The sequence below is a fragment of the Falco biarmicus genome, chromosome 7 (genome assembly GCF_023638135.1).
Source record: "Falco biarmicus isolate bFalBia1 chromosome 7, bFalBia1.pri, whole genome shotgun sequence".
Classification (NCBI taxonomy): Eukaryota; Metazoa; Chordata; class Aves; order Falconiformes; family Falconidae; genus Falco; species Falco biarmicus.
Window position 1 is genome coordinate 68,729,896 of NC_079294.1, and position 27,872 is coordinate 68,757,767.

General features: G+C 40.4%; 1 protein-coding gene across 5 annotated transcripts in view; it reads left to right on the forward strand.

Moving 5' to 3' along the window:
* The window catches only part of MAP2K5 (mitogen-activated protein kinase kinase 5), a 140,913-nt gene that overhangs the window by 81,500 nt on the left and 31,541 nt on the right, over positions 1 to 27,872 (forward strand). For 2 of the 5 annotated variants that reach the window (XM_056345546.1, XM_056345548.1), the window contains 3 exons: positions 7,296 to 7,325; positions 20,275 to 20,301; positions 20,613 to 20,645. In XM_056345546.1, the coding sequence (XP_056201521.1) occupies positions 7,296 to 7,325; positions 20,275 to 20,301; positions 20,613 to 20,645 (90 nt within the window). Of the gene's footprint in view, positions 1 to 7,295; positions 7,326 to 17,511; positions 18,903 to 20,274; positions 20,302 to 20,612; positions 20,646 to 27,872 lie in introns of those variants that run through there. The other 3 variants (XM_056345547.1, XM_056345549.1, XM_056345550.1) reach the window with 2 other exon arrangements.

A 27,872-nucleotide genomic window follows, 5' to 3' on the forward strand; every position in this document is an offset into this window, starting at 1 on the left:
ATAGCAGGGCCTGGAGCAGCGCAGGTTTCTGTGGCTCTAGCCCTTGGCCAGACCCTTCCTGGAAAGGACCCAGCTTTACAGAGCAAATGTTTCATTTCTGGCTGTTTTTGGTTTCTTGAAGTATGGCTGAGAGCAGACTCGTGCCTTGAGCTGCCTCACAGCTTGGACCATGGGTAATGTAGGTGGGACTGCGTAATAACAGACATCTTCTGTTGAGGATTAAGGCAAGCAAGCGAATAAAAAGTGCTTTTTTGCAATGAGCCTCACCTTGTTACTCTGGTTTTAAGGGCTGTAGGAGTGTGATGTTTGTGACTTTCTTGTAGGGGCAAACCCTTGCACGTCTCACTTGGCCATTCAGAGTGGCTGCAACACGTGCGGAATTTAGTGGCCATTAGCTCCGTTTCCTTGTCTGCCATCTTCAGCGGCCACCAGGATGAAGACAATGTCCAGCTCCATCACCATCTTTGTGGCAGTGGAATTAGAAGTAAAGGTACCAGTGCCTGAGGGTTGGGTCATGAATTAATAATTGCTGTGTGGTGGGGGAGGCCCGTCAGAATAGCTGAAAACAGAGAAGTTGCCTCGCAGAGTGCTATCAATCACTCAGTGACCATAACTTCCAGTAATTAGTGTATTTTATGGGCCTTTGCTTCAGTGACTTGGAAGCACATATGCTCCACTCACAGCTAAACTTAGCCGGAGTAATATTCCAGGATGATTTATCCGCTTGCTGCGCTGGGATGTAACCCTATATTAGGTGAAGATTGTGAACTAAGCTGCAATAAAGTGTAAGTTTAGGTACAGTTTGCGCGGGTTGAGACCTCAATGTATCATATTTCTCAGCAATTGCTCTTGGGCCACCGTGGGCAGTCCGTGCGGCAGCTAAATAAATAATCCAGTTCCCTACCTGAGCAGCTGGATGGGTGGACAATTAAGGGATAACATCAGCCATGGTGCGTTTGTAATATATAGGATTATGCAATGTAGATGAACGTTCCCTGTTCTTATACTGTGTAGTACGGCTGTTTCCACCTTTAAAAAGTCAAAAATTCAGAAATGTTTGCCAGTGGAATCTGCCTTTCCCTGTTATTTATTCAGTTGGTAATGGCAGGTGAATCCTCTCATGCCCACGGAGGTGGGGAGCAGCTGAAGTTGAGCTGCATTTCCACCAGCACAACCAAATTTAACTTTTTTTTTTTTTCCCTTTAGGTATTAATTTAAATCCAGCAAACAAATAAGCGGGAAGCCTCTCTGCTCAAACAAGTAGTCTCATTAATTGTTACAGACCATTTGTGTAAATTTTGCACCTGACAATTTCCATTGATTGCCCTGAAAGGCCCGTGTCCCACCTTTTTCCCTTTAGAAAAGGCACTGCTATTCTGAGCAACACCTTTGAAGATGTAGTGGTAAAAGGCTGGGAACAGAAGGGATTCGTGGCGAGGAAGAAATGTGCAATTTAATCATGATTGTCTGCAGTCTTTAGTTTGCAGTGCATTTACTATAGTTCATATTTAAAAGAAGTCAAAGTGAAACTAATTATCTTTAATTAAGGTGAATTAGGCTTTGATTTTTAATATATTTTATGTAGAGAGATCTCAAACTCATCTGCTCAAGCCAAGGAATGTCCCAAAGGTTATTAGGGCATATTTCTGTTGGGCCTGACGGTATTAGTAATAACCTTCTTCCTCATAGTCCTAGACATGAACAAATATGTCACTTCATCAGTCTCTGTTACCCGCGCTTATGCCCCTCCGCAGGGGTCGCAGATTCCACAAGTTATCAGCTAATGGCGTTATACATTAAAAATTGAAGCTTTCCTCACTCTGAGGCCTTTCAAGGCTTTGTTCTTAAGCCCCAGACACTTTGGAGTGCAGCTGCAAACTATAGGCAGAAGATTAAATTAATTTGTAACTCTTTTTTCGTCCTGCATTACTAAATCCTGCACATTTAATTGAAACCCTACTTCAAGATGCTTTGTGTTTCTGTTCTTCTTTGTTGTCAGTTTAACCTCAGAAGCACTTTAACGCTGGTAAATTGCTGTTATATCCTTTCGGATTTTTTTTTTTTTTTAACTGTGCAATAAGAGGACAGTGAAATTGATATTAGAAGGAAAGAAAAATCTGAGAGTAGTTTTTGAGGTATTTAATATTTATTAAGGTCTGTACCCTGCAGAGTTTCAGGTGATTTTAAGCCATCTATCTAGGAATGTATAAATTGGTCCTGGAATGAAACTTCACCTAGGGAATTTTATGTTATCCAGTAGTTAAGTCTGATTTTTAAAGTTTCCTGTGTCTGAATGTTCCGAAGTGGTGTCTGCTTTTCCATAAAATGAGGGTTTAACTGCAGTGCACAATCTAAATGCAAAATCCTTAGATGGAAATTTAATTGTGTAAAATGTGCACAAGGTAATTAAGAACAAATTTTAGAACATTTCAGACTATAAAGTCCTCCTTCAGCTAGATCACTAGCGATATTGTAAGTGCTTATTTTCAATTTGCAGTTATGCTGAGAAACATGGAATGTGTCTAAATTAAGAATAAAAACATCCCATGCTTTTCTGTATAACTGTAAATTAAAAAACAACTTGCACAACATAGACAATAATCTAAGTAGGAGACTTTATTGCCTGAGTGTCCTAAAAATATGTTTTGAACTTCCTTCCCTCAGTCACTTTCTGAACAGGAGACAGACCAAGTTGCTGTTGTAATTCTTATTAACAATACACAGGCAAGCAAGCAGGGAGCGACACAGAGGAAGCGGTTTGTTGGTGAGGATTTCTGGATTTCCATTTTTGGTTCCAAAGTTGTTAATTAAATTATTTCAACAAGTCAATTTAATTTTGCGTTACTGAGCTGCACGTTAAATGTGTGTATTTGAGAACAGGTTGGTGTTGCTTTCCAGCCCTCCTCGTGGCCGCTCGGCACGGATGGTTTAGGCACCTGCCCCTGCTGAAACTGGCTGCCTCGCGCTCTTTTTGCTTTCCCTTACGTGTTTTTTAGATATAGTTTGATAAAAATCAGCATACATGCACACTGTACCTCTGCCTGTTGTTTAATAATCTGGGATGATTTCTCAGTTTATCAAGTACTGGATTACAAGCTGATGGTGCACCCCATCCCTCCATCTGCAGCTCTCTCCGGGTCTGGGGGAAGGCTCCAGCAGGTCCTTGCACTTGGAAGTGCACCTCAATTTTCAGGACACAAGCTCACTGAACGCCATAAGATGAGCGTTTTAAGTGCTCCAACCTATGTCTAAGAAAATAACCGTTTTAACAAAAACCAGGCACACGACCGCCACCCCCCAAAAAAACCACACACAGACATGTGGTTTTTCTGGAATGAAATGGTGTAGGAGAGTGTATTCTGACATAGTCCTTGCTGATATGGGCTGATTCTCATTTATATTTCCCTACCAAGCTGTCACTGCAATTTGCTGGGCCTTCTTAAAATAATGTTTCCTACAGTTCCTGTGTAGTGGGAGGGTATCCATAGGGAAATGAGAAACGGCTCCTTGAATTTTAAGCATTCCCTTCTCCCCTCCTTAATATCCAGAGCTACGTAAAATACTGGTCAGTCCGCAAACCTAACTTGGTGTGAGTGGAAATACTGTATTTTTGTTACAGTGCCTTAAAAACAAAATTGCAAGTTCCTGAGTTTCATCGTGCAAACGCAGGGGAGATAAGTTTCTGATAGCCTGGTATGGTAGTTTACTTTTTTTTTTTTTTTTTTAGTATCCTGCGTTGGGCTTGTGCTGCAGATGTTTATATGACTTCCTTGAGACAGATGATGGAAAGTATGAAAATCTCTTTAGTGAAGCTCTAATCTGTTTGTTTTGGGGTTGTTTTTTTTTTCTTTTAACTGTGATGCTGTTTATAAATCTAAATCTACATACAGAGGTCATTGGTTGGCTGAACTTAAACCATTTTACTTAGTAAATTTAATTAAGAAAATACAGTGCAACTCATAAGCAAATGAGTTTTTCCTAGTTTTAAACCAAACCACCCTCTTGAGTGCTGATTGCCTTGCTCGACCCCTGGTGATACAGAAACAGGCAAAATTAAAAAGGACATTAAAGCTTCATTAAATCTGAAACACATTTAGTACAGTGACATATCTGCAGGCTATTTCAGGGAAGATTACATACTCTTTGGTAAGTTTCTTAATTTATAATACCTTGACAATCTTGCAGGGAGGAAACAACTCTGACTAGATGAATCGAGTGGTGGTTCAGGGGGATGCAGAACTGGCACATGATGTGTCCATGGCTGTGTTGCTTTGCAGTTCTCATTCCAGGAGCAGCTTCACTGAGGAACATGTTTCTTTTTTAACAACCCTCAAAGAACTTGTTCCTGATGCATTTTGGATTCCTGGAAGCTCGTTTATACATGCCATACTTATGTCTGGCAGAAAACTGCTGCCTTTGGAGCCCCTGCTGAGGCCTGTGGTGGTGAGGGAGAGGAATTGTCAGTGGGAATGGAAATGTTTGAAGTCATCGTCGAGGCAGTGGTCATTTTCCTGCTTCAGTAAGATCTGCAGAACGATGCCCTGTGCATATAGCCATAATTATCTTCTTGTTCAGCAGTGGGATAACTGTTACATTTCTACAAGTCTGTAGCTATTGTAACGACTGTTCTTAAGTCAGTAGTCATTGGGAGAATCAGGATTTCTTTTACTTCTGTTCATGCAAAAGTGTGTGGCATTTGCAGGTTTATTGCTAGGCATTTATAGGCTAAGCAGCGCTGCTTAGGATCTCAGCCAGCTTCTTGGAAGTTAAGGATCATCCTCCCAAAAGGAGAGATGAAAAAGTCTCTGGTTTAGTAACTCCTGGTCTTTAAGACTGAGCACAACAGAAAACTTAGGGTCTTTGCTTAACTATTTAGCAGTGTGTTTCAAAGCCTGCCATCAGTGACTGGAGTGACTGGAGTGACACTGAAATGGGGGAAGCTGTGAACCAGACCGAAGTGATAGAAAGGATGGCAGTCAAGCCTGCTGAGCTCAGGTTGGTTTGTTACGAGGGTGACTTTGCTGCAAAGAGAGGCACTGCACCCAACACTGCATCAGAAACAGAACAGAAAAGTGGAATTTACCCCAAAGAGTTGAGTCTTAAAGGCAAGCCTGGAAGGCAGAGCACAGGAGAAACCCAGCGGAGGAAGCTAGCTTAAATTGTGTTGCTTTGGAGAACCTAAAGAGATCTTCCTTGCTTTGTCACCTTAACGTCATTCCCTGTTCCAGTGTCTCTTGTAAGCCTGATTTCTTCTACATTCTGTCGTGCTGGTCTTAGAAACCAAGAAAACACGACGATTCCCAAATGGAAGTGTACAAGCAGATCACAGCTTTCGGAGAGAGGAGTGGCACAATAGAAACGTCTTGGAAAAACCGCATACGCTACTGCTTGTAGGGATCCTTGGTCAACACCATACTGATAGAGCAGACCATGATGGCTCCTCCTCAGCCATTATGCAAACTCCCAGTGATGAGATGTATAGAAAAGACCAGAGTGATTTTTCAGTGATGCATGGAAATTTAGGTATGTGTTTCCCATAACTGTGGTGTGTCTGTGCAGTGAGTGAGCATTCAGAGATACTGTACAAACTGAGTGGCCCCTCTAGAACCCATTTGATACATCTGTGGGTTTTCAGGACAAATACTATCTCAATATTGTGAGAGCTTCTTTCAAAGAGTAGCGACCAAAAAAATTGTTTCATCTGTTAGTGTTTCTCTTGCATGCCTCTCTTACGCAAATGCTTCAAGACCTACTCTGCTTTTATAATGTCTTTCCTTGGAGGATCTGGAAGAAATTTGCTGTATTTGCTGAGGCTCGCAGCCAAGTGGCTGGTACGAAACTAGGTTTGGACAGCAGCTGGAATCACAGAAAGGGTGCTATCTCTGCTGTACCCTGGTTGCTTCCCCTCATGCTGTCAGCTTCTTGCTACCTTCTCATGACCTTTGTCCTGGTGAGGCTCAAGTATGTCAGCGGGTCTTTGCCCCATCAGTTCCCCACCTTGCTACAGCTCTGTCTGTGCCTTATTGTTCATGCTTAGGCTAGTTTTGTGCTGCCTGCCAGGCTGCGGTTTCATCGTAGGTTAACACAGCGGCTTCAGCTGCAGTCTGGCTGGGTCAAGTAACCACGGCTGTGAGGAGCTCAAGTATCAGTGGCAACACAGGTGCTGTGAAGCAGCTTTGGCCCAGCGCTGACGTGTGGTTTAGCCTTTGCAGCATGTGACAGGATGGCTGAGACCTTCAGCCCTGATGCTGTTGGTCAGTCTGATGTGAATATACCTGGTTTATCATGCATCAGTCACATCAGTGATAGTAGTGCGGCCGTAACCCTTTTGGTAGACCTCCTTCTGAAGGTTGGTGGCGGGAGGATTCGTGAAGGTTAATTGGAGTCTGGAGAAGCTCATCTGACTCTGGCTCCTGTGTGAACCGTGGAGGGAGCTGGGCTTATCCAGGAAGGTTGGAACAGAGCTGCTTTGAATGCCCTTTTGGAGGAGTTTGCGTCAACTCTGAAAACCCTTGTCCTTCACTGAATAGTAGACAAAATAACTTAAAACTAGCTGTAGTTTGCTGAAGTTGTTTCCAAGGTTCAGATACCAAATGGGAAAACATAAAGTCTTGTAGGAAGTATTTATCGTGGAATACGTATTAGCTGTGGCAACAGTAGTGTGTTGTTGGGTCTAACGCTGGTACTGGCAGATACTCTAGTAATGCATCAGTTGACTTATAAAGTGTGGGCAACAAATCAGCTGATATCGTGTGCAACTGAAAGTAGATCTGGAGAAAAGACAAAATGTCTTTTTGCGCGTGCCATGGTCTCTCTCCCGATCCCACGCACAGGTTCCTAGCTGGGTTTGACACCGATAAGGAAGCAAACCTCAGCTATATAACCCAGATTTTACTCTGAGCCAGTTGAGGGAGGACTTTGGGAGTTCAGTGCATGCTCTCCGATACCTGTTCATTGCAGATAATTATCAGTAAAGGTCGGTGTCGTTGGCCTCGCTATTGAGGCTGAACTGGTTTAATTTAGAGAGTCCTCAGGAACCTGGGCATCAGACGATGTTACTGAGTGGTACAGACAAAAGAGCTTGGGAAATACAGAAATACTCGGAAACATAGAACAAGGGGCAGTTGTTGTGAATTACTCCATTCTAAATACAGCTCTTTGTGTGTTTTCAGAATTACTTTTGCTGACATTTTCCAATTTATACAATAGTAAGAGTTGAGTACTTTTCTCTCTTTAAGAAAATGTGCCCTCCATGCAAATCTATATAACTAGACAAATATTATTTCCTTTCCCAGCTTGCTCTTGGGAGGTTTCCATATCCTCAGGTAAGATTGTTCATTACTGCTGTTTGCCACTGTGACATTCATTCCTATGTATGAAGGTGCAGAGAGCAATTGTGAACATTTGAGCCACATACAAATAAATCTGTCCTGTTAAATTGAAAAGTGGTATCTTGAAGGAGTCATTTAGAAGTCTCTATTGATTTCTTTTTTTTTCCCCACCCTCTTTTTCTCTTCTCCAAACTCTAGATTTTCTTTCCCTGGAGACAATGAAAATTATGATGATGTTAACGATTGTTTTGTTGAGAGATTAAAATAATCCAATCTGTACAACAGTGCTTTTGAAGCAGGAAGGTGTATCTACTCCTTTGTTGTTTTGGTTTGGTTTTTTTAATTCCAATTTTAAATAATGGTATGATGGTCTAAAATCTTCTCAAGAATATAATGTGGATGGAATACTTAAGGGAGCTCTGGATTCTCCCTTTTAAGAGGACCTAATATTAGTATTTTATTTAGATACAGCATTTTCTAACTTTCCACTGACCTACCCCAGTTTCATTGAAGTTGGTGGTAAAACTGTTCCCATCTTCAGCGGCAATGGCTAGACCAGTGCCGAGTCCTGCATTACCATGTAATATTTTACTTTGTATGCTTGAAAAACCAGGAAGCTCTGAACAAAACAGCCAATCCAGAAATAAGTTGGCTGCTTACTTTAAATTCTTACTGCAAGATGGATGTTAGAAATCATAGTAACAAACTATTCTGTAGTTCCTCAAATTATTCTTTCCTGAGAGAGGGGAAAAAGTGAAGTGTCCAGGGACTAAAATGAATTATTTGAATGTGGGTTTTATGTTTTCATGTGTTTTATGAACACTGTTTTCTGCATCTTGGTCTGTACAGATCAGAGTGCCTGGAGGCATGTCTGATTTAAAGGTGGTGTTGGTCTGTGCTCTTTAAGCATCTATTAACTTGCTATTATTATGCAAATAACTGTTGTAATACACATACTAATTTATGCATGGTTAGATTATGCAGATGCATCACAAACATGGTTATTGAATAATAGGCTGGGACTCTCTCTCTCCCATTTTTATAAGCTGTTTTAAGCAAATTCTCCTGACACTTTTATGGACTTGCAAAGGTTTTGCGTATGTAGAAATACACCGATTTTTTTTCACTTTCTCATCTCCTATAGAAAATGTGTACTGACCGAGAGCGCTGTAGCTGGTTCACAGGCCATCCTTTGCATATTTTATCCATATTTTAAAATGTACCCTCTCCTTTGAAGAGGGGATTGAAAAAGAAGCTCTTGTGTTGAAGTGTCCTCCATACATCGGCGTACTCACTTGTGCTCGTTGAGTGTCTTGGTGTTCATTGTAGATGGTGTATTATAACACTAAATCAAAGTGACGTGGGATACAATTTAAGATAACCCTCTGTTGACAAAAGTGTTGGAGCTTGGGGAAGGAAGTTGGAGCGCATACATTATGTATGATTCTAGACAAAAATTTGTTTTCTGAATTGGGAGCAAAACATGATTGCTAGTTTAAGATCCTTTTTGCTATTCTAATTAAAAAACGGATCGGGTTTGTAAAAGAATATTTGGCAAGTCAGTAGTCCATGAAATTGTATATATTTTTTAATGTAAAACAGTTGAGGAGGTGAAACTTTAAAATGTAGCTATTAAGCTTCTCAAGCAACTGCTTTTCATAAGGATTTTTATGTGAAGAATATGTATTTTAGACATGCACTTACATAGCTGGTCACAAGAATTTGTAGAAACCCACTCTCATTAGGAGGATAATTAGCTGGAGGGTGGAGGGGTGTTTATGTCTAAATATGTTTCGCCCTTACATAAGGGCCTGATTCTGCACTCACTCACTGGAGTAAACCTTCCTCACTTCAGTGGGCTTGTTCAAATGAATGAAGCTAATGATATGTGTGTTGGCAGAATTTGCCCCTAAATAACTTGAAGTTACTTCTCTATGAAAATGGGAACTATGGGTCCATGTTTGAGAACACCTGAAATTTCCTGCAAATTAATATTTATCTACAGCTGTAGATGGAAAAACAAATGTTATTTTTTTCCTTATTCTCTGTTTTTAAGACACAAAGAAATGGTCTGTACAAATTCAGTTGAAATGAATAAGATTTATAGGGGGAATCATTGCAGTGTGGAAATTCAGAACTCTGGAGTGTGCCAGTAAGAGCAAAAGATGATTAATTTTTTTTTTCCCTGACCCTAGTAGAATATTTTAATGATAGAACTTACCACTTCCCAGTTTCCACATCTTCTATAAGTATTTATAGTTTTGCTAACAATTACTCGTCACACTAGCATTATTTAATCTTACATTCCCTATAAAGTCTGATCTTGAAGGCACTTAAGCATGTGAGCAACTACTCATGAAAGTAAAGTTGCTTATGGGTGTGTTTAAAGTTTCTGTAATTTTCTTTTCTCTTGATGTGCAGCTAACTTCATTATCTGTAGCTAACTGCGAAAGGTAGCGATCTGAACAAGGAAATAACAAATAGTAACCATTGGAACAGACTTTTCCACTACAAAAACTTTGAACAGGAAACTCTAATCTTTAAAATGTAGGAGATTGCTAAAACCGTTACGGTTTTCATTGTTTTGTTTGTTTTCCTGGCATGGCATTGCAAGGCGCTGTGTAAAACTCCTTTTGGAAGGAGTAGGTATGATGCTCATGGGATTTGCTGTAGCTACAGACGTAAGCACTTAAGGGTATATTCTTCCCCTGATGTGTTTGCGTAACTATTAAAACTAGTAGGAATGGTGCATGTGCTCACACACATACTAAAAAATACTCTTTTGAATGAGTTCTGTGCTACATAAACATTTAAAAAAGAAGGGCAGCCCCTTCCACCAAACCCAGTTGCTAGTCCATAGTCTGCCCAGCTTTTTAGGTACCTGAAGATGGCACGTAGGGAAAAAAAGTTTCAAATTTCTCATAAAAGTTTAACCTTAATTTATGTGGTTTGGATTTTACATGTCTGTGCAGAAAGAACTGTAAAAAAAACCAAAAACAAACCACCAAACCTCACACTGAAAAGGCCATGGCACCTCACATTATATTTGATTAAATTTTAACTTGGAACCCCAAAGATGTGCAGTGGCTGAACAAACTGTGAGATGTACAGTTAATCACATAGATTCAAATTCAGTATATTGTATAAAAACGCGATGGGGGCAATGACTTGTTTAATGATAATGCAATTTAGGAGAAATGAAAAGAATTACCCACTAAATATTCTCGGCTTGTAGTCAAACTTTATACAAAGCAGGATGTTAAAAGGATGCTGCATCCATTAGGGAAATATTCCAAAGAAATAGGCAGCACTCGGCTGCCGAGGATTTAATCAGCTATAGGAAAGTGTGGATTATGACGACTGTATTTAAGATACTTTTGCAGTTAGAGAAATGTTTTCCTTCCTTTGGCTGCAATTCCAGGCCTCGCTTAATAAATTACATGAAAATGACCTGAAGTTGTTTTTTTATTTAAAAAAAAAAAAAAAATCCACCAAAAAAATCCTGTCCCACATCCCTCACCCTCCCATCCCACTGCTCCCCGCCCCCAAATCTGAGCAAATACTGCCCCTGGTATTGTAAAGCTTTGAATGTTTTCACACCCCATTAATTTATTACTTCTCTTTCCTCATCTTTAAATTTTTTTCTTTTTTTTTTCCCCCTTTTTTTCTTTTTTTTTTTTTTTTTTTAAATTCAGACTCCCCGCTGCTACAGCGATTTTCATCTTGTTGTTAATTTTCCCTGCTCCATATGGAGCTCCAGACATTTCACCTGGAGGCTGTACTAGATTTTGCTGTAGCGATCGCACTTCCGGAGGCCAAAACTGTCATTTAAGGTTCCTGGTGCATCTGTCTACGCCAGGCTTTTCACTGGCACCGGGAGAGTGTGAATAACAAATTGGATGCACCTGAGATTCAGATGATTAGTGTGTTTTGTGAATGCGGGCGACTTGTAAGCAGATAGCTGTAGGGATGGGGAGGGCTAAGCAGCTACCCCGGGTGAATCCGTGCTCACACCTTGCGGTTGGGATGCGCCGGGAAAGCGTGAGCATCCCGGCAGCCTGAACGCAGAGAGTAACAAATATTTCATCCTGCCTTGTCATTGATTAGAAAAGAGCCTTTAATTTCATTTCACCCCATGTTGTGATTAATTTGCATTCTTTGTCAGAAGTTAATGGAGTTTTTTATGGTTCACTCTGAAATCCTTGAAGACATCAGAGTTGATCTGATGTTTATACAACCGCCAGCGGAATTTTTTCATTTGATTGATGGAGAGCTTGATGTTATTCCAAACGGCTTTTTAAGCTGTTTTTAAGAATTATTTGAATAAAATGCAAGCAAGATATTGTTGTAACGATCAAGATTATCTGTTAAAAATCTGTTTCAAATAAAGAACATGATAAGTAGAAAAAAGATCAAAAAGACAGGAGAAATGATGAATGCAGAAGATGATATTTGTTAAAATAGATAATCCAAGGATTCAAATAAGTTCTTTCAAAATGTAGTGAAAGTAAGAGAGACCGTAATTTAAATGTCCTTTTTAATATAAAGAGTTTGGTTTTGCAGCATGATAAATAATGGGAATGAATTAGTAAAGAATTTAGTTCCAGTTAGATTTTTCCCTTCAGGTTTTTTTTTTTTTTTTTCTTTCCTCCCAGCTTTTTCACCTTCCTTTTCCCAGCAACACGAGCACAGAGCCCTGGTGTCTCAAACTCGGAGAGACAAGACTGTCAGGCCTGTTAGTTCAACAAAATGATGACATATTACTCGTCTCAAGGAAGAGGCATTCTTAAATCCCACTGCAAAGAAAATATAAGTGGATAATAGGAAATTTTATAGCCCAAGAAAGCATTCACTATAGACTTGCCATTGGTTTGCTTTATAAGAAAATATACAGGGGGAAAAAAATCCTCAGTGAAAGAAAACGGCTTTTTGCTCCTCCTGTTAGGGAAAGGTTTGTACTTTTACCAAACCCCAGCATATAAAAAGCATCGGAGAGACGATGCAGAATATTCTGCGTATGCTGGGCCAGATCCTCAGCTGGAGCAAATCAGTTCTGCTGCTCCAGGGAGATCAGGGGACAATGCAGACTTACACCAGCTCTGGGACATAGCTCTTTTTTTCAGCAGAGCAAGATTTTGCAGATATATTTATTATTATTATTATTATTATTATTATTATTTCTCATACCAAAGCTGGGGTTTTTTTGCAAGATTTTGTTTTTATCCTTTCATCAGCAAATCCTACCCTCGCTGTGATTTCTGCAAGTAAGATTTAATTATAGGTCAAAAAGCTACTGTGCAAGCGCTTCCCTTTAAAACAGATTAATTTATTTGCTGTATCTTAGTTTGCTAAATAATTGCATGGTTTTAAACGAAGTTGCTGCTTTCTGATCCCTGTATTAACATGGTCTAAGATTCTTTTTATTATATGTAATCCATACTATTGACTGAATTTGCCCTGGTTTCATTTAAATGTAAGCAGGTTGTCAAGGAAAAAAATATTTAGTTTAACTTGGCATGTAAAGTAGCCATTTTACTGTTGTTTTTTCAATTGACAGAAACATCCTTTAAGCATTCATTTATTTTGTGAGAACAAATTGAGGGCTGGTTACAGCACGTCTCCCACTAAGAAAGAAATGTTTTTTTCTTCCACATGTATCATTATATCTAACCATTTAAAAGACATTAAACACTGTTCAAATGCTAATGCCAAAAATAGTGAATTAAATTACTGTATAATATCTTAAATATGATAAATTTGTGCAAATATTTTTGCTTTTATAATATATTCCAGAAATCGCTGGCAATATTTTAAGTCATTTGCTATTATTTTAAGCTCTTACCAATTTCTTAACTTAGGTTTCACTGCATATATCATTTGTGAGATAATATGCTTCAGCTCCATTTTGCTTTATTATTTTTTTTTTCTCCTTAGCCAGAAATAAGTTTTGACATAAATTTGATCCGTCAATTAGAAACTTGCTGTAAAATTTGAATTTAGTTTTAGTTTTTTTCTGTAAGTGTTTTCTTTTTTGAAAATTAAGAGATTTTTAGGGGAGAAAAAAAATCCGTTAGGAACCTCAAATTTAAAGACAAATTTTTTAATTTTTTTTATTATTATTTTAATCTTCCTGTCTTTTTTTAAAAAAATAAAATGTAAAACTGATATTTGAACAATATGGTCAAGCTTGGAAATGTAGGTAATCAGTAAATCCTGATTTTACAGTATGTTTTAATTAGCTCATGATCTTGAAAGACTGATGTATACTTTTTTTTGCTTTCTAACCCCGACAGTTCGAGGCAGTCTGGGGGACTGGGGTTAGGGGTGTTCTGTGACCAGCATTCCAGGACACGTCCTGTGCCTGTTCCCTTGGCTTGTGTAAAACCTCATGGTCGCACTGACATCAGCTTCAAGCCTCGGAAAAGTTCCATTTACTACAGGGGGAAAATTCACTACTACAGATAATTGCCCACAGGCACATCTTACGGTCAGGATGTAAGTTTGTGGTTTCCAGTTAGTTACGGGATTGTCACCCTTCCCAGTGTGTATTGCGTAAGAAAATGGCTTAATGCAGCCCTTTTGTTGCACTGTGTGGCTGTTACCTTTTGGGCTGTGGAAGTTGAGCGAGATCCTGAAATGAGATCCCTGAAATGAAATGATGCTTGTTGCCATGAGAGCTGCTTATCAGGAGCGGGGGAAAAACCCCAGCCATCCAGGAGGAAATACTGAAATACCTTCAGAGAGATTTTTGCAAATATATAGGGATCTCCTGCATGAGTTGGTGCTTCTGTGGAATGGGAGATGTTCCTGTTGTGACTTGAAGGAAACATTTCTCACAGTTCACAATTCCTGCAGTGGATGCCATTGAATGAATTGCCTGAATGAAAATTTAAACCTGGAAGATCGGCTCTCCTTAAGGAAAAAAAAGCTAGTGGTAGGTGGATGGATTGGCGTGGTTAGGTTGGTTTAGGTGGCCCTTTGCTTACTGTCAGCAAATACTGGATTTACTGAAAATTTACATCTCTTCCGTGCTCTGAGCCGGCTGCCTTGGCTGGGATAAGGAGGAGGCACATACCTGCTCCTCACTGCCCTGTGAGTTGGAGGCACCTCTGGAGATGGCCACAGCGGCCCCAACGTTTGCTGTTTGCTCTGTCCGTGGGCTGCTAAGGCAGGGGTCTCTGCCGGGGCCAAGGGCTGCGTTTCCAACATGACCTGCAGGAGCACATCACACACGGACCTTTCCTCCTCTGCTAGGTGATGGTTGCTCAATGTAGTGAGGAGCCCCAGCAGCCAGAGTAAGAGTGAGTGATTTGGAGGTCTGGGCAAGTGTTTCCCTTCCATGGCAGCCGTTCTTCTGCCAGCCCTGTGGAACCATGTGTTTAATTCATGAGAGTGCAACGCTACCTGCAGTGGGCGGCCGAGTGACGTAGGAGAGGGTGCTCACTGCATAGTGTGGTGCCTCAACCCAGTCAGCACCTCCGTTTAGTTAGAAAACGACACTCATACAAAGCATTTTTGTTGCCTTGGGTTATATTCTTTCAGATGTCCCTAGAATTGTCTCATCTGTAGTGATCACACTTGATTTTGCAGCTCTTCGGAGAAAGCTCGGGATTTTTCTAGGTGGCTTCCAGTGGCAGGCTTTAGCAATTTTTCAGTTTCTTTCAAGCTAGAAGGGCCTGGCAGCGGTGTGCTTATGAGGAGGGACAATCCTGATGTATATTTATCTGCTGCTCTTCAATGCTTCTGGTATTAGAGGCTCCCTTGTTTCCTTAGATTATTTGTTCCTCTGCTTTATTATTGGAAAGGTTCCCCTCACTGCAGCGTATAGTGGTAGTTGTGCGTGTAGTGAGCACGGAGAGGAGGTGCAGGAGCGTTGGTGGTTGTCATCCTTGCTCTGTCTTTAGTCTGAAGAGCCCAGTTCTTTTAGTGTCTCCTTTCTAGGTTTCTGGCTGTTCTTACAGTTTTCCTTCAATCTTCCTCCAGCCGGCCCACGGCTCTCTGGGCGCACAGGCTTAGCCCGGTGCTGCATGGAGAAAGGATAACCTCTTCAGGCTGTCCTCCTCCCTGGAAGGATAACCTCTTCAGGCTGTCCTCCTCCCTGGAAGGATAACCTCTTCAGGCTGTCCTCCTCCCTGGAAGGATAACCTCTTCAGGCTGTCCTCCTCCCTGGGCATCCTGCTGTGGCGTTTGTCCTTTTGGGGTTCGGGGGATTTTGTGTAGCATTGTGGCATTATTCCTACTCAGTTGTGATTGGTTTTCCTCTTCCGTAGTGTCCTCTAGGTTCTCATGGTATTCCTCCTCTCTATCACCTTGGCGGTCATTTCGCTAAATTTGATAAACGAGGATGATGTTAAGCCAGAACTGGTTAGAACTAAACCCCGTTGCTTTATTTGGTTTCTGGCTGACCACCCTTTGTTCTACTGACTGCACTGTTTGTGACGCTTGAAACAAGGTTTTAAACAGCGGTTTGCTAAATTTACTGTCTTCCCTAAGATGTGCTTGTCCCACATGCCTGCTGCCTGAGGAATGTGCTAACATGAGCATCCCAGTCCTACTCCTGGGTAGCACTTATTGTTGGCTTCTCGCACTCCCTCCATATTTTTCATGCCCACTTCGTTGAATTGTGTTACTGAACTCTGGTAAACAGATTTCTGTGAGAAGTGGCTGCAGTTCAGTGGTGGATGAAATAATCTCTTTATATAAATTTGTTTGTAGACCTCTGGGAAAACCAATGTAATATAATTGTAAGAATATATTTAATATTAAGGTTGTTGTGAATTGTCTTTTTTTTAAAAAAAATATTACTTTTATCCTTTTTTTTTTTTTTTTTTGTCCTGTATTTTGTGACAGTGATTGAAGTTTGCCATTTGCAAAATCCACAGATTGGGATGAAGAGGGTTTTTAGAATATCAGGAACAAATTAGGGGGGGTCAGTCTTGCTGGTTTGGTGCTTTGATTTCTTTCAGAAGTATAACCAATTTCAATTTTGCAAGCATTTGTAAAATATATCTGAAGGTCATGCCTTTATTCCAGAGGAAGAGTAAAACCCACAGTGGTGAAGACCACGTGGAAATGTAGTACGCTTCCGTATTCCTTTTCCATTTATACCAGGGCAGAAACAAACAAGTGTGCGTGGGTCATTTGTCAGTAGGAGGCAATGTTTGTAGGTTCTGCTGTTCAACAAAACTTAACCCTTATTTGTAAAGATTAAAAGTTAGTTATATGTAATTTTAAAATCCACAGTTTCCTAGATTAGGAAAATAAATGTTCTGCTGTGAAGCCTCCCTTAAAAATCATAACTGTGTGATTTGTTGGTATATGTATTTTTCTATTAAAAAAAAAATCACTAGCTTGAAAAGCAGCATAATACGTAAAGAGAAAATTTGTTAACTGATATGGGAAGATCTAACCCTAGGTCACCTGCAAATCTCTCAAACAAGAGCTCCAGGGCAAGTCCTAATTCCAGAGAGTAAAAGTGAAAATTAAAGCTATAGCTAGTGACTCCTCTAAGTTACCCGGGGTGGATTCATTTGAGTTGCCTTGATTGTGCTTGTGAATATAATGTGAGAGGGATGGTAGAGGTCTTCTCAGCCACTGCCCGTCCAAAGTATCTCCATGGAGACAGAAATATAACCTGATGGTCTGTCAAAAGTTGCTTTTCATAACCAGAGGCATTCAGTAAATAGTAGATGAAGCAGGAGGCAAACTTTTGCATTTTTAACTAAAAAAAAAAAAAAAAAAAAAAGCCATTTGGAGAATGTACTTTATGGAGTGGTTTATCCAGATACCACTGATATTTCATGACCTAAGAAACAGACTGTTAATGTGATAGATTTAGTTATCATCTGCCGTGCTTCTTCAAATGATAACCTGTCACATGCAGTAAGTAAACCCACAACAAATACAGCAGAGGTTCAAAACCTCCAAAGGGCTGATATTTTGCAAATTCACACCAGTTTGGTTGGATATGGAAAGCTTACAAAACCTTCTGACCAGCTGGGCTTCCCAGCGATGAGCAGGGCAAGGGCTCAGACACATTCTGGCGTGGCTGGGGGAGGTGGTGGTGGTGGAAGGCTTGAAGTGACCTTTCTGAGAGGGGGAGGATGTTTTAATGAGCACATCAAAGCGTTCCTTGATATTAAAACGTGTACTGCGCCTTTTTTGTCTTCCTTTCAAGCAGGGTTTTCAGTTGTGTTATTGCTACCATTTTACTATTTGAAATTCTTCATGGGAAGTACAAAAACGTGACAGTGGCCATCTCCTCCCTGATCCCCGCGTTTCTGAGCATCGCGTGGGGTAGCAACGCACCAAATGCTCGAGCTTTGGAGCTGCACTTGGATCCCTCGAGACCAACCTGCCTCCTAAACTTCTTACCTCCCAGCGGTGCACGAAAACCAGACGGTTAGGGGAGGAAGAAAAGGAGCGCGGGTGAACAGGAAGATAAAACATTTTATGTTGAGTACTTTTAAAACTGTTCTTAATGTGCTATAAAACTGGATGCTTCACTTTTTCATGAACTGTGTGCAAAAGGAGAAGCACTGACTGTAAAGTTGTCGTCAGTTAGGTTTGGTTTATAGTTGCAGAGGCTGCCCAATAATGTCATCTTGGAAAAGGTAAACAACATAGTTTTAACAGTGAAAAATATGCCTAATATAAATACAGCTAAGTTCATTGCTGTTCAGAACTTGAAAAATATGACTGTAACATTGCATTTTCTAGTGGAGTTAACAGAGGAGCACAGTGCAGCCTTACAAGCAATATATCTGAGACAGAGAAAATAGGTAATACATCTAACTGGGGAGTCTCTGTGGCATTCGCATAGAGGAAAGCACAGTAGCTTTATTTAATTGAGAAAATGAATCAATTACAATGATGTTGCATCATCAAATGCAAGTGAAATAGCAAATATGTCATTACATCGGGTAACAGTGTTAAAAAGTAATTGAGTGTCTTAAGCATTTTGAATCAATTCCAGGTACTGGCACAGCTACCTTAATGCAAAATTTATGAAGATGATCTCAAAATAATATGTTGCCATCAAAATGGTGTAATAAAACCCAGTAACAACGTGTGTGTGAGCAAGTACACGACTCTCCCTCTCGCAGAAGCTGGGCCTGCCGCTCCAGCAGAGAGTTGCAGTGTCACAGGAACAATTCTGTAATACTTTGATTTATGTTGCTTTGTCATTAGAAGCACTGAACGCTTTTATTAGAGATAATATTTTAAATCTTGTTCCAAAATTGGATGTAATCATATCTGTGTTGAGGCTACTACATATGATTCCACCTCTATTCCTTTTCATGACAAGACCTATTTTTCCAGCAAGGAAATGTGACTGATACTGTGTCGCCTGTTCATGTGCGCTAATCTAAAGAAGCTCCAAATCATCCCTATTGAATAAGCTGAGTCTATTTTATCATTTAGCATCTGGAAGTGAAGTATGGGGAGAAAGGGGGGAAGTCTTTTTATATCCACAGAATATTGTGCTTACTAGCAGTAATGCAAAACAGCAAATTTATTCTGTTGAGTTGTAGTAGATTGACATTGACCATTAAAAAATATAATGGGCTACTTCTATCTATATTTTTTTTTTTCCTTCCTTGGAAAAAAGAGAATTACATGCAGAAACTTTATGTGTATGTTCATGCGCTACTAATACGATAATGAAAGACTTCGTGTGCATAATACCAGCTATTTTCTTGGTGCTAGTTTTTAGCCTCCTCTATATTACATTTTACTACCTGTAAAGTATGACTAGAGGATCCTGCCTCTGGCTGGGTACTGGGGGAGAGCGCTTCCACAGCTGATGGCAGCCCTACAACATTCATCATCATGGCACTATACAACAGAGAATATTACATGTAAGGGACGAGCCAAATAAACTGTGTTAGGACAGAAGACAACATTTTCACTAAGGACTGCATTCTGTTTACATCGTGATTAGGTTGGGTTGCAAGCAACTTTGTGTCCATTCAGGAAAAATATGTAACTAATTATCCGCACCCATCAGAAACAGTACGCATATACACATTATCAAAATAGCGGCGTCCCTGAATTCGGTCAGATATTTTGCATTACATACCTGCTCTGTGCTTTGTATTTAATTGTCTGTATTGTAATTCCGCCTTTGTTTCTTTTTGTAATCAAAAGGTGCTTTGCCAATATGGGCCAGAATATTTTGTAGCTCCCTGTAAGCAATCAAATGGTCTGTTACGACGAGCTAGTAATTAATCTCTCAACCAAACCGATGTTAAGAAAATTTAGGAAGGCTCAGAAACGACTGGTAACAAGTCCTTCCTTGGCCATTTAAAACAATGCAGAGTTCATCAAACTTCGCACAGCCTCACAGCTGGCAATGCTCTACTTATAGGCAAAGTAAAACTGGGTTGGAATACATGAAACTTGGGTAAAAGTGGAGTATTAAAGGCTTTCCTGAGCAGCGGTAGATACTTCAACCACATAATTAAAGTTTTCCTCACAAAAAAGGGATTGTGAGCAGAGTCTGGCAGCAATCCAAAATTCTAATTTCTGACTATGATTTAATTTCAATTTTAAATAAATCGGTTTTTAATTTAAAAAGAGTGAGCTTCATAACATTAGCAATGATTGCAACATTAAGCCCAGTGTTCACAATCTAGCAATATAAAACATTATTTATATCTGAATCGTAAACAGCCTTTTGAAATGGATTATGGTTTTTCTTCCTATTCTAATACAACCTGGAGGGTACTAAAAAGTGTTGTGTGAAATTAACATTCTGCTGACTTTCGCCTATAAATGAGAAGCGAGCTATTAACATTTGTGTATTTTCATTATGTAAATTGTGTTAACACATGCCCACAAATTGCCACCAGCGATGCAATAATTTTCTCTCAGTGATCATAATGTGTCCAAGTGAGTCATTTTGATTATGACATGCTAATTACATATTGCCTTTTTTCAGATTCAGAAAAACCAGGGATCTTTAATGGTAAGCTTTATGAGTTCAGAAAAAAATTCACTTTTCTTTTTCCTGATGGCTGCTTCCTCTGCATGCTTGAATGCCTTGTTTTAAACTTAGCAAATTGCATTTTGAAGAAAATGCAAACCTTTAACTGCCTGTATTAGATTAGGTACCATTAGAAATAATAGAACATCCTGAGCATCAATGTTTTTATAAGAGTTTGCTGCTGTTGATTAATCTTGCTATATTTTATTGCATTAATGATTTTTTCTTTCCACTCCACTGTAAAGATATTGCATATAGGCTAATACTTTTTCCCTCTCTTCTTTCCATTGCAGCCTCTCCAGTTATTGCAGTGCATTGTTGATGAGGTGAGTCGTCGTCTTATGTGCTTTCACTCCTAAAGTCATTCCTAATGGAGTGGAAAGCTTATATTTTGTTTCCTAATGAAGCACAATGCCCAACATCCTCAGAGCACAAGTTGCCTTGTGCAGCTTGGAGCTGTCAAACATGAACTGGCCTTGTCCCACTTTATGCTGTTTTTTTACTCTTGAGTCTTTGAAAGACTCAGTTGTCTCAAAGGCTAGTCCTTTGAGCTGTTTCGGCCCTGAAGCCCCGACCTTGTCGTGCGAGTTGATCCTCTGCATTTGCCAAGATGAGTCGGAACAGAGACATTCAAGTGACGGCACGCTTTATAGGGGGCTTTTTTAATGCGGTTTAGGTAGGCGAGAAGGGTATTTTGACAGCAAGAGAAAACTGAGGTGTAAGCAGGGAAGCATCTGAGTGTCATCTAATCATTTTTATTTTGTCAGAAGGACAAAGTAAAAAGCTGAGATGCCAGACATCCAGGTGTGAACCGCAGACTGAGTTTCAGTGGCTAACATCACGTTTCTCAATTGAAATGCTTCTCTGCAGTGCCCGTCCCCCTTCACAAACGGAGGCGTAAGCAGGGGTCCCAACTCTTGACAGCAAAGCACTAGCCAAGGGCAGGCTGCTCTCAGTTTTGCTTTGTTTTTAACATTTAATAAGGTGATGATGGTGATGATAATTTGGAAGTTTGAACAAGGAAAAACAAAAAAAAGCCGTAACTTTTTCAAGACTTGCCTCAGCCTCTAGCAGAGCGTTGTTGCCAGCTCGTCAGGCTGGTGTCACTGGTGGTGTGTCCATTCAGACCAGTCAGCTGCTTCCAGCCTGTCTCACCTAACACGTTTGTTTGGCATGATGTAAGCTCACAGCCCGCCTGATGCCAGAGTACTCAGTTCTTCCTCCATCTGTAACTGCTACTTGTATGAACTGCTAAACCCACTGCTCTTACCTGCGGCGAACACTTTCATCCTTTCATTAGAGAATTACTATAGTGGCTTTGCTGAACTAAAAAGTGACATTTGGGCCTTGAGAGATGCAGTTAAATTAAAATGACCACGTATCCTTTGTGTAGAGGAAAGAAGCCCTCCCAGTCCTCCAGCAGTGCTAGCTCTTTTGCCTGGCTCTTTACGATGGTCTGGTTCTTTGGGAGGCTTTTAGGCAATTCTGTTTCTTTCATCTTTTCCATCCATTGTTATTCCTGTTACGTACATCTTTGGTTGAGGCATGCAAATTCCGAAGCACGATGCTGTCAGCAAAAGGCCATCTCTATCCTAAAGAAGGTCAGTTAAAAATGCTCATGTTTTCACCCATGTTTTGCTACTGTTAGGCAAATTACTTTTAAGTGGGCTGGTACTGGTACCTAAATCTAAGCTCACTATTGTAAAGCATGGCCCTAAAGAGCTGCAGGTTACAGCAGAGTTTCTTGCAGCTTTCACATCTTTTCCTCGGGATTAGAGTTGCTCCACAAAAACTGTAACTGACGAGCTTTGCAGTCTATAAACATCTGAGTGCCAAGCTCGCTGTAACGTTAGCACGTTGGGTTTGCTTGTTTTAACTTACTTTGTTCCACAGCGTGCCAGGGAGCCATCATTCTGCGGAGGCAGTGGTTCAGAGTGCACAGTGCTCGTGGGCACGTTGAGACGTCAGGTTACAGAGCGCAGCTCAGCTGAAAGTTCTTTAAGTGCAGCTCGCTTTGTTTTGCAGCACACTCGATGTCTAAATGGAAGTTGCGTGCCATAACGTTTAGAGCCTGGGGGGAGAGGGGAATGGATTGGCTCTGTAGTGTTATTTGCTTGGTACGTGTGCATTGTTAGGGGGTCATTTAATAAGATATATAGCATTTAGATAGTGGCTGCCACACCTGGAAGTGCAAATTCTTGGCGTGACAGTGTCTTAGAGGACATTTATATTCAGGGGTTTTTTTTGTTCTAGCTCATGGGTTGCATTGATTTTAACAGGTCCTCTTGCCACCCCTAGCCCTTTCCTGCATACAAGGGCTTCAAAGCAAAATGTGTTTAACTTAGGACTTTTTTTTTTTTCCTCTTCTCACTTTGTCTTCTATGAGATGTGCCTCCTGAGGAGTAACAGAGGGACCTGCTTATTTGGCTAATATGCACAAGGACCTTTTGAGAGGGCAAGACTCTTTGCTATCTGGTACCGTACAGCTGTTGTTGCTACCATGTGTATTAAGGATTAGAAATGCTTAGTGTTGTAAGACCGATTATTTTGGCTCAGATTTTCCCCTTGGCTGTAAGGAGGTCCTAAAACTCACAGGAGGCAGGAGCAGAGCCCCTCTCCGGCAGCTGTGCTGCGCAGCCCGTCCCCGTAGGAAGCCCCAGATACCAGCACAGAATTCCCCGTCTACCTTAATGACGATCAGAACAGCAAGGAGTGATGATCTGTAGCTCGTCTCTTCTTCCAAACAGATAGGGCACGGCAGTGTTCCCGTAATGGCACAGCTTCTGGATGAGCTATGGTGTCACAGGATACGGCAGGAGCAGATCTGTGAGGGTGGGATCGAGCTGCCTCAAGGATCTTTGGTTGCCATGTAGCTTCATGCCATGATAATAATTTGCTGAAGTTGTTGCAGTTGAAAACTCTTGAGTCATTTTTCCTGAAGTCCCTTAATACGTCTTTTTGTGTGACAGAGAATGGTTTGGACTTTGGGCTCCTAGAACTGTGATTAAACAGCTCTGTGGAAGAGAGCATTTCTTAAATCAGCTCTTTGCCGGCAGCTTGCTTACCCCAGGCTTTCTCCCTGGAGCTGGCTAAAAACTCCAGAGCCTGTTATGGGAGAACTTAGAAGGTTTTTTAAATGATGGAATGGAGACCTTGATCCTTTTTAATAGCTGCTTATTATAGTGGTAGTCATTGGGTTTTGGAGAACTGTTCCATGTTCCACCAAAACACAGCAGGAACTCAAAAGTTAATTTTCTCTTTATTCATAATCATTAATTCATAGGATTTATTGATGACTGAGCTAGTTAAGAGGTTGCTTCTGTATTACCTAGGTATCCTGTACTTTTCTCAAACTCTCGAAGGTGACAGACTATGGAATAAAAACCATCCATGGGAGTTTCTTTAGACGTTCTGCCATAGTGAGATTTTTGCAGCTGTTTTTAAACCCTTAGTAATATATATGAGACATTGCAGGTCACTTTGGCAGTTTAAAAAGTCAGGTTTTTTATTTTCTAGGACTTAAATTTCCTTGCAGAAATTCTGCAGAATGAGTAAGTGGTTTGAGAAGCAGGATAATTTAGTGAGAAAATGTCAGGCTGCCTGACTTTTTGTTTGTTTGTTTCTGGGTTTTGGGGGTTGTTTTTGTTAAATTATGTTATTGGTCTTTTAATGGCGTTGGTTCTGGGATTATTTTTTTAATGGGAAAATTAGCGAGAAGCATTGTGTGATTAGGATACACGCCTGCCAGGACCTTTATTTTTTAACATGTGGTAACTTATAGTGAAATCTGATCCAGCTACAAATAAGACACGCTCATTTAAGCAACAGTCCTAATCGTAGCAGCATCTCCCACCATGTTAAGACTCCTGCTTCTGGTCCAAAGATGAGGCTAGCCTAGTTGTTAATGTAGTTCATCCTGCAACGCAGCCAGCAATAAAGGCAGTCTGCTGTTATTTGAGAGCTGAGAGTAATTTAATATTCTACCACTCAACTTAGTTTGTCTCCAACTCACCGAAATGTTACGTGGAAAGCACTGAGCAGTGCAGATGAATCCCTATTGGAAAGGACATGCATCGCTTGCTGTGCATGCAGTCTTTCCAGAAACACTCCAACATGAAGGAGAATGGCGTCTGCTGGAAGCAGGAGCCATTGCCTGGCTTGGAAGACATCCTAGATGTGGCCCTGTGTTTCACAGTCATGCAGCCAAAAAATTTGCAATGCAATCTACTCAGCAATGGGATCACGCTTCAAAAGCACTAGGTGCATTAAAAAAAAAAAAAATTTGTCATCAGAATCTGTTCCAGATGCTAATTTAGAAATACAAACAGGAGAGCCCCAGAATAGTACCATTAATGTTGTTGGCCCCAGAAATGGTGTATTTTAGAAATGCAGGCCACTCGATTTCACTTAGTGGGTTCACTCTGAAACCTAAAGATTGCAAGTGAAATCGGTATGCATTTTTACCTTTCTGCTGCTTTCATGCCTCCCATGATTATTTATTTTTAGCTGAAAAAAAAAAAAAAAAAGAAAAAGGCTTAACTATTCCCTGCTCAGCCTCCAAACCTCCAGCAACCTCTCAGACAACCTGCATGGTCCAGTTAAGTGTTCCCTTTGCTGATGTCTGCAAAAGTCACTCAATAAATCAACTTCCACTTCCAGGCAGAGATTATGAGAACCTTAGCCTTGATTATAATTACGCATTTTCATTTTAATGCATTAGAAAATGCTCAGTTTAAAAGGTAATTGAGGGCGCTCTAGATTTTCAGTTTGGTGAGCAGCGGGTTACTGGGTTCTGCGACTTTGCAGCAAAATATGGGGTTAGGTTTTCAAGAACATCAGAGCTTTGAGCACAGCATATTTTTGCATTCCTTGCAGTCAGTTGAGAGGTGGCATTGTTTTCATGATTCTTCCAACCTGTAGTTACTTATTTCCCTGTTACCTTGATGTCAAAATGTATTATGTAGGAAATTGCCGTTTAGTTACTTCCTCAGGTATATGTATTCCAGATACAGTATTTCTAAAACCTTCTAACAATGTCTTTTTTCCTGATTGCTAGTTAGATCAGCATTCCGTAAAACACCTAGGTGATCGCAGCTTGTGTATGAAAATCCCAAAAGGCCAAATGCGACAGCTCTGTGTTTTGTGGCACGTCACCTTCCCATCCTTTCGGTCCCGTGGTTTTTGGCTTTCAGAATATCTGCTGTGCATCCAGAGAAGGTTGGGCAGACAAAACTTGCACTGTGGACTGCATCCAGCAGGCAGTCCTCCTGACTTAAGCAACTCCTTTAAATTTTCCTTAAGCTCTCCAGGGCTATTTTGTTTGACCTTTATTTAGTTAGAGTATCCCTTCTAGGAAAGCAATTATTGCCAGCCCCTTGGGTGGTTGCTGTAAACCGGGTTTCGCTGTACTGGAGCAGTTGTGGTCAAAAGCTCTGTAGTTAAGCATCAGCTCTAGTTTCTAACCCTTTCTTCTTCATAACCTGAAATAAATGAATTTTACTTGCGAAGTTTCCATAGCTTGTCTCAGTGTAATAGTGACTTAGGTGCTTGTTGTTTGGGCTTTTTTTTTTTTTTTTTTTAAACTATATTGAATTAGGGAGAAAAAATAACTCTATTTTTGTCCATCAATTTTAGTTAAAATATTGTATTATTCCAGTTACATTTGGATCTTGAGGAGTGAAGACTTTCAGGAGCAAATCCTCTTCTTACAAATAGGAGGCAGCATTGAAAAACCTGCCTGTTTTGATGACTCTGGCAGAAATGTAAAAGGAAAATTAATTAGTTGTACTCACGAATCCTTACTCTGATAGCTTCATGAGTAAGTAGTGAGAAGCTTTCCATGAGTTTCTTGAGCATTTCGTTTAAGTGCCCCCACAGAGATACTCGGTCTCACAAGACTGCAGTTTAATCTAGCTCAAGGACTTTACAAACTCCACAAATCAAAGACCTCCTTTTTTTTTTTCTTCTTTTTAAATTTGTACTCTAGAAACATTTAGCAGCATCAGTTAACGCTGGTGTAGTGTTAATACTGAGCTGTGAAGCATTTCAGTGTCAATAAATTTTCAAATTTTCCCATGGAAAAAAATAGCTTGTACTTAATACGTGTATCCTATGTCGCTGTTTCTGTTCCCTTCTTTTTTTACCTGGTTAAATATATGCCTCCATTCAGTTCTACGGCATAGCCTTAAAAAATTGCAGGATGTTCAGCTTGATCAAATAGCACGATGAAGACCACTGTCTCTGGAGTGCTGAATTTCTTAACCTTATGCATCAGTGCCGCATTTTGCTATTTCTGTAAATGAAGAAGAAAACTCCAAAGGCTCAGAATGAAACCAGGCTTTATTTTTTCTTCAGGAATTTCTCTTTAGATTCTCAGGTATTGATTTAAGTGTATGAACAGCTATATTTAACCCTGAAAATTTCCAGGGCGTTGAAGATTTCTGTGCAAGAAAGGCTGGTATTAGGATATAGACATGTGCATGCGCATGTGTTCACAAATTCACTATAATTTGTCCTGTGAATAAGTTGTTTTAGGGTGTACTTTTATTGAGACAGAAAGTGTGACCTTACTAGTGTATGAGATTCAGAGACTTATATAGGAACAAGGTAAAACCACAGGTAGGAATTGCTGAATAATTACCTTTAGACCAACCTGAGCAAGAACCTTCCCAAGAGGGCAAGCTCATTTAATGGTTCCTAAAACTCAATCTTGTGGATGTCAATGGTCATGCTTGATTATTTGCAGCAGTGTTTTATGAAAAAGCAATAAAAATGCATTGGGAGTGTACAGAGGAAAAAGGGAACAACAAATGGGTTTAGTTTTTCAATTGAGTCCCTTCGGTGTGCACAGGTAGAGGCTACGTTTCATGCTGCTGTGCCTTAGCTATTTGAAATGTGCGTATGTGTGTGTATCTACCCAAAACACTGCTGTGCTCTGCTAGCTTATGATCGACAAGAGACCAGCAATGAGAGGAAAAAATTCTTATGTTTGTTTTAGAGGAAAAGCAATTACAGTTACGGTTAAAGGATTAACCTGTTTTCCCAGCTACCTGTATGCTTATCTGCAAGGCGCTTTGGAGAGCCGCACTAACAAGTACAAAGCTTGGCAAGAGGTAGAAAATGTCGTGTCGTACGCTCTAGATTATTCCTGATGTTAATTACACTCTTCCGCTTCTTTCCTTCCCTCTTCTGGGCTCTGAAAAATACCCCACAGCAGCAAATGCTGCAGAAGTGACAACCGAATGGCCCCAAGTATCCGCTGACTGACTTAACCAGAAACATCTGCATGCGTTCGGTACGGGTGTAGGTAACGCAGACGTGCTGTTTTCAAGAACTTGGGGAGTGGGTAGCGCTGCAGAGAGAATAGCTGGCTCTCACGTGATTTGAGGTGTTAAAGGTAGGCTGAGTGTTTTGGTGGATAAAACACTGGCCTTTCGACCTTGGTTCCCGTCCAGCTAGAGATCTGGAAATAAATGAGTTTACTGCTGACACTCCAATCCCAGCAGACAAAACTTCACACCAAAATACCCTCACGTATAATTTGTCACATTTGG